The sequence below is a fragment of the Suillus subaureus genome (assembly GCF_016647635.1).
Source record: "Suillus subaureus strain MN1 chromosome Unknown BJ212scaffold_85, whole genome shotgun sequence".
Taxonomy (NCBI): Eukaryota; Fungi; Basidiomycota; class Agaricomycetes; order Boletales; family Suillaceae; genus Suillus; species Suillus subaureus.
In genome coordinates, this window is record NW_024538641.1 from 16,746 (window position 1) to 32,161 (window position 15,416).

The 15,416-nt window shown below is 45.0% G+C and overlaps 6 protein-coding genes across 6 annotated transcripts; 5 read left to right on the top strand and 1 right to left on the bottom strand.

Annotated features, from left to right (window-relative positions):
• Window positions 1-583: 583 nt before the first annotated feature.
• Window positions 584-4,235, bottom strand: BJ212DRAFT_1304929 (uncharacterized protein; the record flags this gene model as incomplete). The annotated part of the gene is made up of 12 exons (XM_041333700.1): window positions 584-763; window positions 812-873; window positions 1,000-1,100; window positions 1,428-2,068; window positions 2,227-2,372; window positions 2,428-2,531; window positions 2,587-3,005; window positions 3,071-3,132; window positions 3,695-3,719; window positions 3,760-3,872; window positions 4,025-4,151; window positions 4,179-4,235. The coding sequence occupies 12 exons, from the start codon at window positions 4,233-4,235 to the stop codon at window positions 584-586; spliced, it is 2,037 nt and encodes a 678-aa protein (XP_041186180.1).
• A 1,449-nt stretch (window positions 4,236-5,684) lies between these two features.
• On the top strand, window positions 5,685-5,930 carry BJ212DRAFT_1286178 (uncharacterized protein; the record flags this gene model as incomplete). The annotated part of the gene is made up of 1 exon (XM_041331926.1): window positions 5,685-5,930. A coding segment is annotated over one exon (246 nt), but the record flags the coding sequence as incomplete, so codon positions are not given.
• A 407-nt stretch (window positions 5,931-6,337) lies between these two features.
• On the top strand, window positions 6,338-7,095 carry BJ212DRAFT_1450009 (uncharacterized protein; the record flags this gene model as incomplete). The annotated part of the gene is made up of 4 exons (XM_041338786.1): window positions 6,338-6,462; window positions 6,514-6,776; window positions 6,804-6,822; window positions 6,876-7,095. 4 exons carry the CDS (start codon window positions 6,338-6,340, stop codon window positions 7,093-7,095), a joined length of 627 nt encoding a protein of 208 aa, XP_041186182.1.
• Window positions 7,096-7,233: 138 nt separating this feature from the next.
• Window positions 7,234-7,657, top strand: BJ212DRAFT_1286185 (uncharacterized protein; the record flags this gene model as incomplete). Its single annotated transcript, XM_041331927.1, has 2 exons — window positions 7,234-7,462; window positions 7,512-7,657. The coding sequence occupies 2 exons, from the start codon at window positions 7,234-7,236 to the stop codon at window positions 7,655-7,657; spliced, it is 375 nt and encodes a 124-aa protein (XP_041186183.1).
• Window positions 7,658-8,400: 743 nt separating this feature from the next.
• On the top strand, window positions 8,401-8,640 carry BJ212DRAFT_1253291 (uncharacterized protein; the record flags this gene model as incomplete). Its single annotated transcript, XM_041329738.1, has 1 exon — window positions 8,401-8,640. A coding segment is annotated over one exon (240 nt), but the record flags the coding sequence as incomplete, so codon positions are not given.
• Window positions 8,641-11,363: 2,723 nt separating this feature from the next.
• BJ212DRAFT_1304932 (uncharacterized protein) lies at window positions 11,364-13,046 on the top strand (the record flags this gene model as incomplete). Its single annotated transcript, XM_041333701.1, has 9 exons — window positions 11,364-11,375; window positions 11,548-11,667; window positions 11,715-11,749; window positions 11,839-11,874; window positions 11,963-12,027; window positions 12,137-12,596; window positions 12,646-12,682; window positions 12,788-13,009; window positions 13,044-13,046. 9 exons carry the CDS (start codon window positions 11,364-11,366, stop codon window positions 13,044-13,046), a joined length of 990 nt encoding a protein of 329 aa, XP_041186185.1.
• Window positions 13,047-15,416: the final 2,370 nt, after the last annotated feature.

Below are 15,416 nucleotides of genomic sequence, written 5' to 3' on the forward strand. Positions count from 1 at the left end.
GTAAACTTCTGAATTTTCATTAACATACCCACATCATGTAAACAACCAAATTTGTGATGCATTCCTCTTCCATTTCCAATTGAGTTCTGGAGGCTCAGGAGTTCCTGGTGTGACAATCATACCGGCGCTAGGCATGTATGATCACTAGCATGGTTCTTCTCACTCCCAGGAAAGGAGATAAAGTGCTGATCATTAAATCTATATATATCGACTCATCTGCTTTTAGTGCGCTCCTTGACAATGGGTGTGCACTCCTCCTGTGACCCATGCTCCCATTTAGCTTCAGTCCGGTCCTAGGAATCCATCCTCCCATGTCCTATCCATGTCCACCTATCTCCACTGGTGCATTATTTTTCCCAAATATCATTGCTAAATGAGCTGCAGGTCTTATCACACATTGCTCATGTCCTGCAGTGCATGATGTTTTATTACCTATAGACTTGTCACATGCTTGCTTACTATGCTACAATTCTTGCCTATACATTCCAGACCTTCATGCACTATGATAAAATGACCGCAGTACATATGATTGAGTTAGTTCCCTTTCCCCTGGACTCAGCTCTATAGGAGAGTCATTCTTGCATTATTTTTGTAGACCTTGCGCAATCCATCTATTTTGCTCTTTCCTGACAATCCTGCACAATTCAACCACTCTGAAGTTCCATACTGCTAGGATCTTACCCTTAAGCTCTTGCAAGAATACCCAACCCACAACCAGTAGTTTAGCACAGTTCTTCACTTGCACTATATCCCTTGTGACTGGCTGCTCCATAGAGCATGGTTGATTTCATGCATGTTACATCTGCCACACCAGCATCTGACATCCAATACACTTGCACATATCTTCCAACAGTTCATCCCACTCTTGTGATACTAACATTGGTTGATTTTTGTCTGTGCTCACGGTCAATTCTTTGGCATAGAAATTCAAAGGTATACATATGGTCCGCATTCTAGTTTCTTAGGCTGACATAGGTTATAACTCCTTCACTCACTTACTTCCCTCGCACATAATTGAAGGAAGTGCTTCAATAGCAGTCCTCTCAGGCTGATCAATTAACTCGTGCCTCTTAGGATAAGTAGTGCTAGCTGCTAACCACCTAGTACCAATTACTTCTTTACACCAGGTGTCAAACACAGAAGTTTAAGTGTTGCTTTGGCTCACTGAGTCCCAAGTGTCGAACACTGAAGTTCAATCCTCACTTTACAGAGGATCACCAAGTCCCGAGTTCAATCTTTGAATTGAACTTGGGACTCAGTGATCCTCTGTACAGTAAGAATTGAACTTCAGTGTGTGACACTTGGGACTCAGTGAGCCAAAGTGAGACTTAAACTTCTGTGTTCAACACCCAGGAACTCCTGAGCCATAGAGATTGAATAACATTGACATGTACATAAAGGCAGGCAGTGTAGTATCAGTCCATTACTTCTTTCCCCTTGCTCTTGTCACTTGAGGGGTATTGTCTGATGGCTGTTGAGTTGATTTACTCTGGGTTGTCCTTGCCAATGGCTCAATCGCCAGTTTTTTTCCCCACATGTTCTTTGGCACTGGAGACATATGCCCTCCTTCCATTCCAACATCCTCCTCAACATTGCCAGTGACTCCATCAGTCATCCCAGCCAGGAGGTTGTCCATTCGTGATGTCAGCAGTGCACCAGTTTTCACTGGCTTGACTGGGCAAGGCTTTGGAGTTGCACATGGGACTGCTGTCCCTTCATGTGCTGTCAAAGGACCTGGCTCTCTTCTGGGTCTCTTTTGCAGGGATCTACCATCAGCTGCACCATCATCAGCATCATCCTCCATATGATGAGAGTCACTCTTGGTGTTGGTTGATGAATTCCGAGGCCTTCGGATCATCTTCTTTCTGACTTTACAAGTCCGATGAGAAGGCAAATTCCCAGACACAACCAATGCTACCATGTCTCCATCTTTATTCTTCCATGCTTTGAACAGGAATGTTGGTCCTTTGCCTTTCTCCTGCTGAGCATGCCAGAAATTGAGTAAGGCTGTAGTGTCCCAATTTTGCAACTTGAAAGGCTCCTTCAAGTCCACATCTGCCAGAACATACTTCCTTGCCACAAAGTCATCCTGACTTTATATGATGGTGCTCCATGGCACAACTGCCTTGTTGCTCCTGGAACAGATCCCTGTGTCCATGCATTCAACAAATTCTCAGGTGTTGCAACAATAGATTCATGATAGTGCGATGTAAGAAATGCCCTCACTATGACCTTCTTCTCCTTGAGTTTCATTTCAGTGATGTTTGGAAGCAATGGCATCCCATCTCTGTCAGTTTCCAGTTTGAAAGCAGGCTTTCTGATTCTTTTTCGACCTCCCTTCATCTGTTGTCCTCCATCCCATGCCCCAGCACCTATCATCATCATGATCAACAAATTCCTTCTAGTAGCCAGAGTTCAAACACTCACCGAACTGTTCCTGCATGTACTCCTGCCAAACTGGCTCGATGTCCTCCCAGTCCTTCATCTTCATGAAGCTGTCCACATCTCCTAATGCTTCATTATTATTGTGCCTGCATGACATCTATTGAGATTGAAGATCTGCAATGACAGACACAATTCACTTACATCCTGAACAGCACCTCTCCCTGTTCATTCTTCCAAGCTGACATCACAAACACTCTTATCCCACATTGCCTCCACATCTCCTTCAAAAAGTGCTCCATATACACAGGTCCCTTCTTACAAGTGACTTGTGCCTGTATCTCAGGAGGAGGAAAGTTGTTGGACCATTCTTCAGCTGTTTCCTTCACCTTCTCCAACTCGTTGTTGGACAATTCAGCCATGGCTCTCTTCACAGCCGCCTGATAATGCTTGAACATACCGGGATCTCCTGGCTTTGCCCTGGACTTGTCCTCAATCCTCTTTAGCACCTCTTCCCAGTTCTGCTGGTAGATCACCATCCTAGGCATCCATTTTCTCCCATACTTTATCATGTCCTTCCTTTCCTTCTTTTTCCTGTTGTTAAACAACCAAGTCTTGTATATCTGAGCATTAATGGACAAATAAGATATTAAAATTTTAGTTTTTCAACACAGGGAGGATGAATCACCTGCTTCCTCTTCTTCCACTGTGCTTGGTCAACCTTAGGAGCAAATAACCTGGCAGCCCTAGCTATGGCAGTGAAAACTGCTCACTTCTCTTTCCATTTTGCCAAAGTTCACTCAGGAAGGTAGTTCTTCAACTCCAAAATTTTGTTTTCCATGAGCTTCTGTGTCTGTGGTTGATGTGCCCTATGTCTTCCAGAAGTCAACTGAGTTGAGTGACCTGATCTTGCCATGGTGAATGAGATTGCAGAATGGGCTGAGGATAAGCAAGGTGGAAGTAATAATGGTGACAAGTTGAACTTTGAGCAAAGCCTAACAGTTGGTTAATCGACCCATATTGGATGCAATGCCATTAGTGGAAATGAATCTATAAAGTAGGATGTGACAGGTGGGAATCATCTTGCCAGCTCATGTGGCTTTCACATAGATATGCTTAGATGTGCTTAAGAGCACTTAGCTCGCTTAAACCTGTTTTTGGGAATCTCATGTGGCCTGGTCATGGGTTTTTGAGCTCTGACTTGATACTGTTGCCCATTCAAGTGCAGCACATGTCAATAAATAATTGATGAAAAATTGAATGAGAGCACAGGGGAATGGGGGAACAGACCAAAAGTGCTCACTCCACTCACACCTTTGGCTCATTCCCCCATTCCCCTGTGCTCTCATTCAATTTTTCATCAATTATTTATTGCACATGCTGGGATGCAGCCGAGGCCAGGAAGCCAAAAAGGAGTGTGAAGCACTCCATTTGCTTCCTGTGCCAAAGGCACAATGGGTATGAAGCTAGTTTGTAATGATGCATCAAGACTGCATAACATCATATTGCAATATCAGAAAATAAGATGAAGATAGGTAGATGCACCCCACTGCAAAAATCCCACAGGGTAGAAGCAAGGGGCAGCAAGGGTAGGAAAACTTGGGTCAAGGTCCCACTTGTGAGCACAAAATGACATGCCTACAGGTCCATGCCTGACTCTCCCCCAGAATCACCCACACTTCAGCCTGTTGAGGCACCACCTCCTTGGGAAGACTTTCCTGACAATGCTTATGAGCATGACCAAGGCTCATTTGAGCCTTTGCAACTCCCTGTCATATCCCACAATATGGACTCACATTCCATAATATTCCCACGCCTTCTGAGCCTATGTCCAGACCCCATATCCGACTCATTGCCCGATCCCCTTCCACTGTGTGCTCCACACCTCAGTAGGATTGACTCCGCTCTGGATTTACCCCTGAGCTCCAGACCTCTGGATCCTCACTGCTAGCCTGATCTATACCACCCTATCCTGTCCACCCTATGCGCACTCCACCTAGCAAGACATCCAGACTTCACCTCATCTTGGATTCTGGACTATATCCACCTTCTCATATCCTGGTCCTGTATCCACCTTGTCTTCTGGATCCCCAGATCTCCGGACCTCCAGATATTAACTCCAGACCTATTCCCACCCTCTGTCCAATATCCTGCGCCTATCCCCATTTAGACATCTCCGCCTTTCTGGCTTTTGGTTACCTCTTCTTCCGTCTTGCTTATTGATCCTTGTACAAGTCTTCATCTCCAAGTTCATTTAGTTATGTTCTGTCTTACTTACTAATGTGTTTCCACATGCTCATACATAGCCTTGCTCCTTTGCTTACTGATCCCCTCAGATAGTCTCCAGTATATAACCCCTGTAGATACTCCTGTAGTTTCCTCAGTTTGAATATCATCTTAGACTTTGCTCTACTTGCCCAATCCTCTCTTGGACTTTGGTCTGCCTAAGTCTGTCCTATCCATCAGGCTTAGGGATTGATTCCCTAGGCCAGAGCTTTGCCTTTCCAGCACTTACCCTCTTTCCGGACTTTGGTCCACTTCCTGTCTCTCTGACTCTACCTAAGGGTAGTCTATCTCTGTTTGCTTCTACATCAGACGAAGTCTGATGTAGCCCCTGATCCTTCTGGACCTCTGGATGTCCTGTCCTTCAGATGTTCCGCCCTCTGTACCTTTGAACATTCCATCCTTCTAATCCTCGGATGTCCCATCCTCCTGTCCTTCAGACATCCTGCCCTTTGTACCTTTGGACATCCTGTCCTTCATACCTCCAGACATCCTGTCCTCCTGTCCTCCTGTCCTCTGTCCTCCTGCCCTCCTGCCCTCCTGTCCTCCTGTCCTCCAGACCTTCAGACCTCCCATCCTTCCATCCTGTTTCCTGCAGAAGTATTACCTTGTAGTGGGAACTCTTCTGAGCACTTCCTGCATTCCTCTGGAACTCTCCCACACTCCTCCAGAAGTCCTCTAGACTTCGTCAGACCATCATTGGACCTCATATGAAATGAAGGGCCCATATTTGGGTAAGGGGCACAGCGTATAAGCTGAGGCCAAGCCCCTCTGAGTCAGTCTCTCTCTCCTTTGAGCAACATGGTTCTTAACACTCCCAAAAACTCCCAAAAACCATGGCAAGTTCATGTAAAATGTTAGATTGTCATTCAAATGATAGCTAAGCATAAAAAATGCAGAGTCAGAATGACTACCTCAGGCAATGGCTGCCAAGGCAGGAATCATATCTGCATCACCTCCTGGATTGAGAAGCTCCACCAGAAGATAGGAGATGCATTGTTTGCAACCAGGATGGGGTCTACAAATGTCAAGATTGTCTTGGGGAGCCACTATATTGCACTGGCTGTTGCAGGAGTCAACATCATTGCCATCCTTTCCACTGGATCAGTCAATGGAATGGTCAATTCTTCAAGCAGAGTTGTCTTGCCCATGTCAGACTCATCATACACCTCGGTCATGATGGCAAACAATGTCTGGTCCTCACAGATAGGTGGGATTTGTTCGAAGAAGACGAGCATAAAGACCAGCTTGAGCCTGAAGATTGACCATCTGTGTCAGGACCTGAGTTCCAGCTGAAGGAAAACACCATGGTCATTATTGACAAGTCTGGAGTTCATTGCCTTGAGGTTCAATGCTGTGATTGTCCAAATGCCATGAGTCCAGACATTCAAATGTTTTGACATGGATTTTTCCCCGCATCATTTAACAAGCCGAAGACTTTGTTCACCTTCAGGGTGCTCAATGATTTTCTATTGGACAACCTTGAATGCAGCACCTCAGTGATGAACTATTACAGCAAGCTCCGGTGAATGACCTCAAGCATGTTTCCACATCTTGTTCTGGTAATGCCAAATCTCCAACATCTAAAGGACATTATATTGAAACAGCACACGGCAAGGACTGATACAGAGAGCTCATGAGAGTCGCTTGACAGTGGAGGCAGTTGAAGGCCATGAAATGGCATGGATTTGGCCATCGTTCTGACAACCTGAATGCAGGAGATCTCGCATTGTTTTGCCCCACATGTCCTCAGCCTGGGATTAACATATCCTTGTCAGGGGATGAATCACTTGATGAGTGAGTCTAGTTCAATACCCAAGTCACCTCAGCTATAATAACGACTCCAAGCTGGAAATACACCCGGTCATTTGTTATGGACAGAAATTTCAAAGCTGAACACCTGCATCCCATCAAGTCATTTGATGAAGTGTGGCTTTCCGATGGGTTGGGATTCATGATGGGAAAGGACAGGTATAAAACCCATCTTGTGGAGGCTGCTGACACATTGGAAAAATCAAGCTGCAACAATCACCAGGCAGTGAATCAAGCAAATGCGGCTTGGCACAAGCTGGAGTCCACCGGAATCAGGGGAGTTGCCTGTGCCCAACATGGTTGATTTGTCCCTCACTCAATGGTAGATTTTCAGACAGGCGAAAGGCAAGCCAACCATGCCATTCTACATTAACAAGTTAACAGTGCATCATTTGCAGACAAATGAACATGGATTATGCCCTTTGTGAGGCTGCCCAGCACAACATGGAAGGCATAACCAGGGCTGTCACCTTCTATGACATCAACTGTCAATACAACAAGCACTTTCAGGTTCAGGTGGATCAAAGCCAATTTCTCGAAATGGTTCCAGAATTGACCATCATTCCTGGAATCAGGTTGTGGCATGTCCATGGACATCAGGACAGCTGCTATGTCTGATATGCATTGAATTTTATTGAAGGCATTGGTTGGATCGATGGTGAGATCATGAAGACCCTATGGTTGCATCTCAACCTAATTTCCCCTGCTGCTTGGGGAATGACATCCCTGCATTGAAAGGAATGTCTTGATTATCAGATGAATGATTCCAATTTCTGCAAGATGATCCACATGAAAAGGACTCTTTGCCATAAATACAAGCAGGCAAAGAATGGCATCGCTGAAAGTGAAAAGGCTTTCAACAGACTCAATGAGGCAGTGCCCACAGCTTCAAAGAAAGAATGGTTAGCCAGTGAGAGGATTGCTCAGTTCAGCAGAATAAATGATCCTGTGGCAATGGATGTATATGAGATTAATATCAAGAAGGGTAAGTTGACTTTGGCTACATCAAAGTCAGAATTAATTGTTGCACTCAGCACTGAGCAAAAAGGAGATCGAGCTTAGACTGCTGGAGGAGGGTAATGCCTGTAATGCAGCACCTGCTCACAGATCAGTGGCAACATGGATATCAATGGGGTTGGCAATTGAAGAGGCTCAGATTGCATTGGTCATTAAGCTCTGAAGAATTGGAAGAAGAACTACAGAGACACAGAGATTAGACATCACCCAGCAACACGATCATCTCCAAGGCCAGATAGATGGATTCACCTGGTCTGCTCTTACACATCTGGGAGAGGGATTTGATGCAGATGATGATCCTGATGACTTGAACATAGACATTCTCAATGATCTTGATGATGACCTGGCAGATTTTACCAACACATCTGATACATGGGCAAACTCCCCCAAGCTCACTGTCATCCCATTGCCATCAAACCTTGGGGTAGATCAAAGCAGACACTGTATGGCAGAGGATCTGATTCTGCTGGGGATGTTGCTTCGTGAAGGGCAGGCCAATGATGCCCTTCACAACCTCTGGATTCACTTATGCAACAAGGCAATCCTGTTCCAAACAATGGTCAGGCAGGCCAAATCTCAAGCCCTGAAAACTTGAGCTTGGTCCCAGGTGATGTCAATGCAGTGGACAGTGTCCCTCCATGCCAGTATATATACAAAGACCCAGAAGCAAATGATACAACTTGAGCTGGGGCAAGACCAGCTTCAGACATACAAACCACTGCTTTGGGAGCAGCTAAAATTCAGCACTGCTGTTGGCAATCCAAATGCCTGAGGTCAGCGGAACAAGTCCCTCACTTAGTTCTGGTCCATCAATGTGGACCTGGGGGGTCCAGATCACTCATGGAATGAGGAATGTGAGTTCAGGCATGCTTGATGTATCCTGTGCTCAGCTGATGAGACCCATCCAAAGTTTACCAAGTTCATTGGCTTTGGGCAAAGGCCCTATGGGATCAATGGAAGGAAGAAATGACATTGGTCCAATTGGAGATGGATTGGACATGCAACTTTTTCTTGTGGAAAGCAACCCAATGGGGCAACAGGATGTGGGAATCATTGGTGAAACATTTTCTGGGTCATTCATGCTACTTGGGAAGGCAATCCCAAATGTATTCATTACTGGCACAGGATGCCCAGGCAGCATTTCAAGACCTGCAGAGCAGTGTAGAGACCATGTCCTCTACAGCCATATAATAGGCATATTTTCATGTTTTGGCCTCTGTGCTGACACCCCCAACAAGTGTGATACATGCACAGTATTTGCGACAATGCACACTTTGGCATGCTTTGGATGCGCTACAAACGCACTTTTGTGTCCTCATCACCAACCGTCTGCATGTCCTGTCCTCATCCTCCAAGGTCCATTGGTGCATGTTCTATCTATTTTTACTTCAAACACATCACAGAGTTACATATGGTATGCAATTACTCTTTGCCTCACTATTTTTACTTAAGTTACATCACTTATGATATTTACCGCTACCTATTCGCTTCTGAAGCCTGGGAATGTGCTTACGAGGCATTACATGCCTCTGGGTAAATTTTAGTTACTTACTTCCCTTTGACTAGTATCCTGAGAGCAGCAGCAGATAGTTGAATCGATTACCATCTTTGTTGATTTTCACATACCTATTGCATCCAGCGTGCTTTGGCACCTATCATTGCATTCCATACTCTCACGCTCCACCAGGCCCTCTGTTGAGAGCTAGTTCTTGGCATTTCCCCTCAAATTCTTTAGAGGAATCCTTTCTCAGTGACAATCCCCTTGGGTCGAGTTTGACTCGTGTCCAGAGGAGCTCTGAAGAGTCCTTATCTTTAGTTTCCCCTCCCATCCAAATTCCTCGCCTTCAGTGGGTTCATAAACACTCAAGATGAATGAACTTTTTTGCCAATGATATGAAATAGCTACTTTGACCCAAACATTTTAGTCTCAGGAAATGCCTGGATGAACAAACATCAGAGTTTGAAAAATTTTATCCATCCACCAGTGGCTCATATCTTCACATCCAAACCAACTGGCATTGTGATTGTGATTTCCAGCATCATACTCCTGCATTAGCCATGCCTGTATTGCAAACTCCTCCTGCATCCCCTTCTGATACTGTGGATTCCAGCTAGTAGTGATGTAGCTCAGCTATGGCTGGTCCAGGCTTGGCTCTTACCAATAAACTGGCAGTTCAGTGATCTCCATGAACCAAGTCACTCATGTGTGACTTGGTCTGGTTCACAAGGCAACCTCAACCAGCATGTATAACATAAGCCAAGAATGTAGGAACAACAGCTTGAGCCAGCTTCAAGCCAGCTGGAGGGGGTTGCATAGTGAACTCATTTTCAGGCTTTCTCCAACATCTCCCCACTATTCAGTTGGATTCACTGTAAGTTACCATGAATAAGGTCCCAGCTTGAGTGGATGGTAGATTTAGGCTGGGAGATATTTTAGGATCTGGCTTGTATGGTATGTAGTCAATTTTGTTATCCTGGTTCAGATCCACTTATGTTATATGACTTAGCTGTCGTATATTCTGCATGAAATATCATCAATGATGATCATGTTGCTCTCAAACTCAAAACTGTTGTCGACCACTCATCTTCTCTGGAGCGTGAATACTGGATCTTGAAACAACTTGAAGGTGGAGTTGGCATTCCCTGCACCTTCTGGTTTGGTAGAGAGCCAGCGTATCATGCGCTGGTTCTCAAACTCCTTGGGCCATCACTCCACCAACTCTTCCTCACAAACAATTGAAGATTCAGCCTTCTTAATGTTGTCAATCTAGGAGTCCAGTTGGTAAGTCATTTGGTCTGAGGTCTTTGCAGATAGGTTGACTGACTTTCCTAGCTCTCATGTCTTGAGTATATTCACTCCCACAATTATGTTCATGGCAACATTAAACCACAGAACATCTTGGTGGGTCTTGGAAATTCAAGGCACACTGCCTTTATTATAGACTTTGGTATCACAAAGACATACTGGAATGCTATAACAAATGACCATGTGCCATTTCGCCATGGTTGAAGTCTCTCTGGCACTCCTGCATTCGCCTCAATCAACAATCACTTAGGAGTCGAGCCAGGTCATTGTGACAATCTCAAGTCACTCACTTACATGCTAATCTATTTCTTGCATGGCTCCCTTCCATGGCTAACCTGTGATGACAAGAAGTTGTCCAGCTCTACCATACTTGAGCGCAAAGCACGTGCTACCATTGCAGAAATATGTCATGACATCCCTGCTGAGTTCACAACCATCCTTATTTACACCCGCTCTCTCACATTCGCAGAAGATCCTGATTATGATCACCTCCATTCATTACTTCATGGTCTTTGTGCCACATTGCCTGCACCAGCTATGTGCATGTTGGATTTCAGTCAACCTGATGGTTCTGCCATACATCCCCTTCTATTACCTGATCAGTGCTGTGTGGCCAAAGCAAGATCACCATGTCCACCAGAGGCAGTTCGCAGATTGGCTCATGTGTGAGTAACCTGTTTGTTCCATATCTTTGAACTGAAGTTTAACTTAACTACAAGGTTACACCTGCACAATGGCTCCCCATGGCATGCTATGTCAACTCCACAGCAGAAATGTTGACTGGTTACTAAATGTCACTGTTGTAGACTACAGTACATATATATTATAAGAGTCACATGATTTGATTCCAAGTCTCATCCTTACATACGTTAGCAATATGTTAGTGTACTGCAATGGATCATGTGTATTTGTGCACTGCCTTCAGTGTGAACCACTTACTAATCTGTCTATTTTCCCTTCAGCATGCTGTGCAGTGTGCAGCTATCAATCTTTGTGCCAAACCTTCATCATCACTTAGAATTGCCATATATTTTGCTGTCACATTTGCTCCTGCTGATCAGACATGATCACCAAGGTGAGGGTCTCATTGGCACTTATGGTTATTCGCAACTGAAGTTTTGAATCACTTTTAAACAGGCTGCATCACTAGGTGATAGGGTTCAGCAATTCAACTTTTGTACAAGATAATAGTTGTTGTATTGATTGTAAAACTGTATTGCGTGGTGATCAAATTCTAGGAGTGGTAGTCATCTGCACCTACATGCAAAGCCACATGGGGGACCCTTTTACAATGTATCACTAACCTTTTGGTAGATGACTTTACTGCCGTGCAATCTGGGTTTGGAATTGAGACCCTGAGGATGAAGGTAAGCCATTCATTTCTCAAGCTACTATCTATCTAATGGCAATCTAGAAAGCCACATGGAGCCAATTCACTTTAGTCTCCAGGTATGTCCTTCACTGAGTGAGATCCCCCCTCCCCCCCACCTGCCCTCACCCCTACCAAATCATAGTGCTTTGCAAGCTTTTATTGACAGAAAACAGATGAAGAAGACCAACTACACCCACACCCTGTCAGTCATCTGACAGGTGCCAAACTTGTGCATTGCACTTTTACTGTTCACTTCTCTTATATCATATAGTTCATATATCACCCTACAGGCTATCACATACTGCATGGGTGACCTTCCATCAATACCCTGCTCTATTCCACCACGTTGGCACCTGTGATGTGCTTCACATACATGGGGATTTTCTGGGGTTTCCCAGGCAGAACTCTTATAAAGACAGATGGTTCTGTCGTTGAGTTATCATCAAGTCTACTGCAAATGTGAGGTCGTCGACATGGACAGAATAAGACCTGGGCAACTGGTGTTTCTCCTGTTGCTACTGATATACCCACTGCCTCTGCTGCTATCTCCGCTATCCCTGCTGCCATCCCAGCTGCTATCCTTGTTGCTGCTGCAGCAAATGCCACTACTCTTCAGCACCCCCATCAGTGTCAACTTCCTGTCAGGTACAGAACCAGTGATGCAGCTTCTGCTGGTCCAGATGAGGGTGAAGTTTTTGACCTCGACAATGTCTCAGGGGATGAAGAGGAACTGGAAAATCTTGCTGCACCTGCCACTATGGTGCCTGCAGGCTCTAATCCAAGCCCACTCCAGACCGTCACCAGCACTGTTCACACTGACCCTTTAGCCACTGGCAACCTCAAGCAGCCTAAAGGGCCAACTGATATCAATCACTTCTACCAGATTGACCCTGATATGAAGAGCAAAACTTGCATCCCTTGTGAGTAAGTATTGTGTCTGCAATCTTGTATTGTTTCTCACACTCTTCACCAGAACACTGCATGAAATTGGCACAACACACAAGGTCATGGTATATGCAGGCTCAACATCCAGCTCAGCTCCCTGTACACATGCTTTCACTCACTACACCAAACTTTATCTGGAAGCAGCTGAGTGTTTTGGCTGGCACATACAGATAAAGGATCTAAATGAACACCTTGCCGAAGGGTGGTCACTGAAGATGATTCGTGAACAGCTCAAGAAATTGCCTTGCACAATGCAATCACTTGGTCCCCCCCCTAACAAGGGATCTGGTGCCTCACTGGGAGGAACCTGCTCTCCAGAAGATCAAATTCCAGACTTCATGCTTGATGAAATGCATTGTCAAATTGTCAAGTTTATTGTTGCTGATGATCAGGTGAGTAGCAGTTCATGCCTACAGCCACCATTAGTAATCGCCCCCAGGCAATAAATATGATTGAGTGCCCTGAATTCTGGTGCCTCATCTGTCTCCTGTGCCCAGAAATTGGCAAGACTGGCCTATTTCACTGCATGAAGGCTCATGAAATGGTAATTGAGCAATGGCAGGAATACTTCCTGGTGTTGAAGAATGATCTTGCTGTAAGTACATAGCTGCCAAGTGTGCTACAAAGTGTTAAGGTCGTACTCAAAGGATAACTGGATCCGAAGGGCTTCGGCCTCAGCTTGTGCGCTGTGCCCCTTACCCAAGTATTGCCCCTTATTTCAGGGAGGCAAGGCTAACACGTCTGGAAGGTCAGACGAGTAGTGTAACGGATCCGGATGACTTCCAGATGAGGAATAAGTATCGTAGGGCTAATCTGGACAAGTCCAGACTAGAAACTAACAGTAATGGACTGTCGGGGACAGAGGTGGATATGGATAGACTATAGGAATCAATCCTAAGTCTCAGAGGGTGATGAGAGTAGAGGTACTCAGGTCCAGAGGACAGGAATGAGCAGAACTAAGATGATATTTGAACTGAGGTACTACAAAAAGTTACAGGAGGTTATATAATATAGGTATCTAATGGAATGATCAATCAGCAGAGTCCGAGGCTATGTACAAAGCATGTGGATAGTCTATTGGTAAGTAGAAATGGATCACAAATCATGAAATGGAAATGAAACATAGGTAGCGGATAAGGGAGCAGGACAGATATACAGATAACTGAAATACTGGAGTTAGGGGGTTACCGAAAGGAGACAAGTGCTGGTTGTGGATTCGGATGAGTTGTGGACCGGACTGGACAAGTGGAACAGATTGGATGACGAGATGTTGGAGGGAGATAAGATGTGGATCTGAGATAAGATAAGGGTTGGATCTGAGATCCGGATATGTGGATATGACACAAAGTATCTTATTCCTTTTAGCATGCACAGGGAAAAGTCTGCTTCACATCTGACCTGTGGTCAGATCAAAAGCTCTGGCCATTCATGGCCCTTATGGCTCATTGGATCGCCAAGGCCAATAAAGATTCAATGCTCATGTTGAAGACAGCCCTCCTTGCTTTCCACCATATTCCAGGAAGCCATGATGGACAAAGTCTCAGTTCTATGATTTTATATCTCCTTGATCATGCAGACACTGCAGCCAAGGTCAGTACTTGTTCATATTGTGTTGCATGCTCTGACGTTGTTCAGACTGGGCATTTTACTTTTGATAATGTGGGCAACAATCAAACTGCAATGCAAGAGCTCTCTAACCTACTCAGGCAATGTGGGATTGATTTTGATCCTGTTGAACACAAGATACTGTGTTTCCTGCACATAATAAACATATGTGTGAAGCATGTTATCGACAAATATGCTGCTGCTGACTATTCCACTGTGGCCAATACATGGACAGTTGAAGACCAGATCATCAAGAAAGTTGATTACGTCCAGGCTGTGCAAGCTAAGCCTCTTGAGTGCACCAGGAATATCGTGTGATTGATCCATGCATCAAACCAGCAGCATGACAGGTTTTGTGAGTGCATCCTTAGGGGTAATGAGGACAGGTGGTTTCAAGATGACAGTGGTGACCTTATACAGCTCCTGGTTGTAGAACTCCTCCTCAATGAGCCCACTACATGGGATTCGGTCTACATTATGATCAACCATTTGCAGACACTGCAGCAGGTAAGATGCCACATCATTAAACATACCTTATGGACTAATACTGGCCCACCCAGGTGGTAACCACCTTTTTTGATGCTTAGCCTCAATGCAACATATCTGAGAAAAGATTGAGCGAGATGGATTGGCAGTTCCTCCAGGACCTGGAAGTGATCTTGGAGGTAAGTACTGATGCATTTGAAGCTCATGATCCAACTTACCATTTCATACCAGGCACCCCACACCACCCAGCAAAAACTCTCCAGTGAAAGCACTCCCTTGCTGAGCTGTGCCATTCCAACTTTTGAAGAGTTGATCAATGGCTGGGAGTCTATTGGCCTGCACGTCCCTCACTGTAAGCCTATCATCAACATAGCCTTACTCTGGGCAAGCAAATACACCGACCAGATGGGTGTGACACATGCTTATGCTGTCACTATGTGTCAGTCCCATGTTTTGTTTTAATGAATATTGATCCTGCAATGTGGATGTCTTGGATGGACAGTCTATGGGAGGCTGACTGTGTCAAGGATGCCAAGGAGTTTATCTTGAAGCTGGTATGTCTCTGTAGTAAAATAAAGCATGACATTGGATTGATTTGTTCTTCAGATGCATAGCAAGCAAGCAGAAAACTCTATACCTGTGCATTCTCAACCTGTAGTGGTTCCATGACCACTGCCATGCACACTAGGCTCATGTTGCTATGGACTT